This window comes from Gloeophyllum trabeum (assembly GCF_000344685.1).
Source record: "Gloeophyllum trabeum ATCC 11539 unplaced genomic scaffold GLOTRscaffold_00235, whole genome shotgun sequence".
Taxonomy (NCBI): domain Eukaryota; kingdom Fungi; phylum Basidiomycota; class Agaricomycetes; order Gloeophyllales; family Gloeophyllaceae; genus Gloeophyllum; species Gloeophyllum trabeum.
Genome location: NW_006920643.1, coordinates 1 through 2902, shown reverse-complemented (window position 1 = coordinate 2902; position 2902 = coordinate 1). Strand labels below are relative to the sequence as shown.

At 47.5% G+C, this 2902-nt stretch overlaps 1 protein-coding gene across 1 annotated transcript; it reads left to right on the top strand.

Annotated features, from left to right (window-relative positions):
* Positions 1-1836: 1836 nt before the first annotated feature.
* Positions 1837-2708, top strand: GLOTRDRAFT_134502 (uncharacterized protein; the record flags this gene model as incomplete). Its single annotated transcript, XM_007873474.1, has 2 exons — positions 1837-2360; positions 2501-2708. 2 exons carry the CDS (start codon positions 1837-1839, stop codon positions 2706-2708), a joined length of 732 nt encoding a protein of 243 aa, XP_007871665.1.
* Between the last annotated feature and the right edge of the window lie 194 nt (positions 2709-2902).

The window sequence follows — 2902 nt, the reverse complement described above, 5'->3', positions numbered from 1 at the left end:
TTGATCTTAGAAGTTGATGCGAAGTATATCAAGGACATGCTCAATAATCCTGACCTTCAGCCTAATGCAGCAGTCAATCGATGGATTCAGGGAATATTGATGTTCACATTTGAATTACGACATGTTCCAGCCGCACGACACAAAGGTCCAGATGGCTTATCACGGAGAGAGCCTACACAGCAGGAGATAGAAGACGCCCAAGCAGAAGAAGAGGCAGATGATTGGCTGGAGAAGATTGCCTTATACTGCCAAGCAGAGGAGGTCGACGGAGCACCCGAGTCCTTTGTCCTAAGAGAGAATACTCAGGACAAGATACTGCACCAGATTCGACACTTCTTGGAGACGCTAGAAGTACCAGGAGCACTGTCCATACAGAACAGACGAAGGTTCATACAGAAAGCTAGTCGATATTTTATCAGACAAGGCCTCATGTTCAAGCGGAATGGTCCCAAGACACCGATGCTAGTAATTTTAGACCCAAGACAGCGGAATAAAATCCTCACTCAGGCCCATGAAGAGTTAGGGCATCGTGGAGTGCATGGAGTCTACCACACGATTAAAAATCGATTTTTCTGGCCTTATATGTTCCAAGACGTAAAGAGCCATGTTGGGTCGTGTCACGAATGCCAGATCAGGAATACAAAGAAGGTGGAAATACCACTAACTATATCCACCCCTGCCACCATTTTCACAAAGCTCTATGTCGATATTATGTTCATGCCCAAAGCAAAGGGCTATCGATGTATCGTTGCAGCTCGAGATGACCTTACACAAGCTGCAGAAGGCAGAGCCCTGAGAAATGCAAACGCCTCGGAAATGGCACGATTCTTCTGGGAGGAAATTATCTGCAGATATGGACATATAGCCCAAGTTGTTACCGACAATGGGTCGGAAGTCAAGGCTGCATTTGCCAAGCTTATGAAACAATATGGCATAAACCACGTCAAAATATCGCCATACAATTCAAAGGCAAATGGAGTAGTGGAAAGAGGTCACTTTATTATCCGAGAAGGTATTATCAAGGCCTGCGAAGGAAACATCAAGCAATGGCCTAGCAAAGTCCATCACGCATTTTTCGCCGATAAGATTACGACACGACGAGCAAGCGGATTCAGCCCCTACTACCTTATGTACGGAGTCGACCCTGTCCTGCCATTTGACTTAACGGAAGCCAGCTTTCTCGTGGAAGGCTTCAGGTCAGGCATGACACCCGAAGAGCTGTTAGCCTTACGTATCCAACAGCTGGAAAAGCGCCCTGAGGATATTAAGCATGCTGCAGAAACATTAGCCAAGGGACGATGGACTGCAAAGCTGCAGTTTGAGAAGAAGTTTAAGCGACGATTTCTGAGGAAACCAGGATATGAGCCAGGAGATTTAGTCCTTGTCCGAGACATCGAACGCGAGCACACGTATGACAAAAAGCATACGCCATGATACGCAGGGCCATATGAAGTCGTACGCCGCACGCAAGGCGGATCATATGTCCTAAAGGAGTTAGATGGGACACTCAGCCGACGCGGTGTCCATGGGTATCGCCTCATGCCTTATGTAACGCGAGTAGAAGCAGTTCAGGCACTCAGAAGCAGCAATGATGCAAGTGAAGATGACGGAGAAACCACGTCTGGAGAATCCAATCAGGAAGACCCTGATACGGAGGTAGAAGAGCAGGAATGATCGGTACCTGCATGCCAAAAAATACATCATTCAATTCAGCTCTTGCATCAGAGTAGCTCAAGCTCCGGTACTCACGTAAACGCACTCACTCATTCCACTCGTATTCGTCACACTTGCTACGTACACGTTCGCCGTCCTGCACATCCAGACTACTCGTACGCCATGTCCAACACGCTCAGGAATGTCAGCTTTGAGTGGCTGAAAAATGTCGTTGAAACTTCTGTGGAGATCAGCCCACTCGAAGAGTATCCGCGGATTCATGTCTCTGCTGCAGAGCAAATGCAGGAATTTGTTGACATCGAAGATGATGTCCTGATACCTGCCGCGTTCACTGCAAATCAACCAATACCCTGCAACGACTATGTATGCTTAGAGGCTGCCCCTCTCAACTACGTTATCACTCCTCTCCCCGGACAACAATGTCTCATTCCACGCCGTACCTGTGTCACGATCACAGGACTCGGCTATGTATGCTGGTTCGACCGTATCATCGACATAGATGTTTTGGAGCCAGACTCAGTAATTATGGAAGGCTGGGTCTGGAATGGTTATTTCGGACATGGGTGGATATTATTCCGATTCCACGCCAAAGTCCACTCCTACTGCCTCGAATTGCCGACTCCATGGATCTCAATCGTCAATTTGAGCACACGCCGCTTCAGCAAGCTGTACCTTCAGTACGATCTGTGAGCCCTCAATTCATCTCTTAATTTTGCTTCGTTGGCCACGGGGACGTAGCCTTTAAAGTTGGGGGTACTGCTGTCAGACAAGAATATTGTTTGAATGCAAAATCCCGTTTCCACTCCCCGCTGAATCTATCGCCCAGATTCAATCTCTACCGCCTCTTTCAGTACAGGATCTTGGAGCAAGGACTGTATCAGGACGAAGAAGATATGAACCATGATGCGGAGCTTAATAATTGGTTAGGAGAGATGCGCGAAGCTATCTACCTTCCAATCACCTTCGAGGAAGCAAAGGAACGGTTGGAGGAGATTGCGATCGAGTTGGCGAGGAGAAGGATGCTTTTGGTATGATGGGGGAGCACTCGGAACATTTGGAGTACACTCGAACATTTGGTTCTCATGTTTTTGTGTTGCTATCGCCATGGTTATTTTTGTGGCGACATTTTGGACTCTCGTGCCTATTGTTTTTGACTCCTGCCGATTACTCAGACTGCACCCTATCTGGGATAGTTTGTCTCGTAATTTGTAGACTGCTTATTCATCCG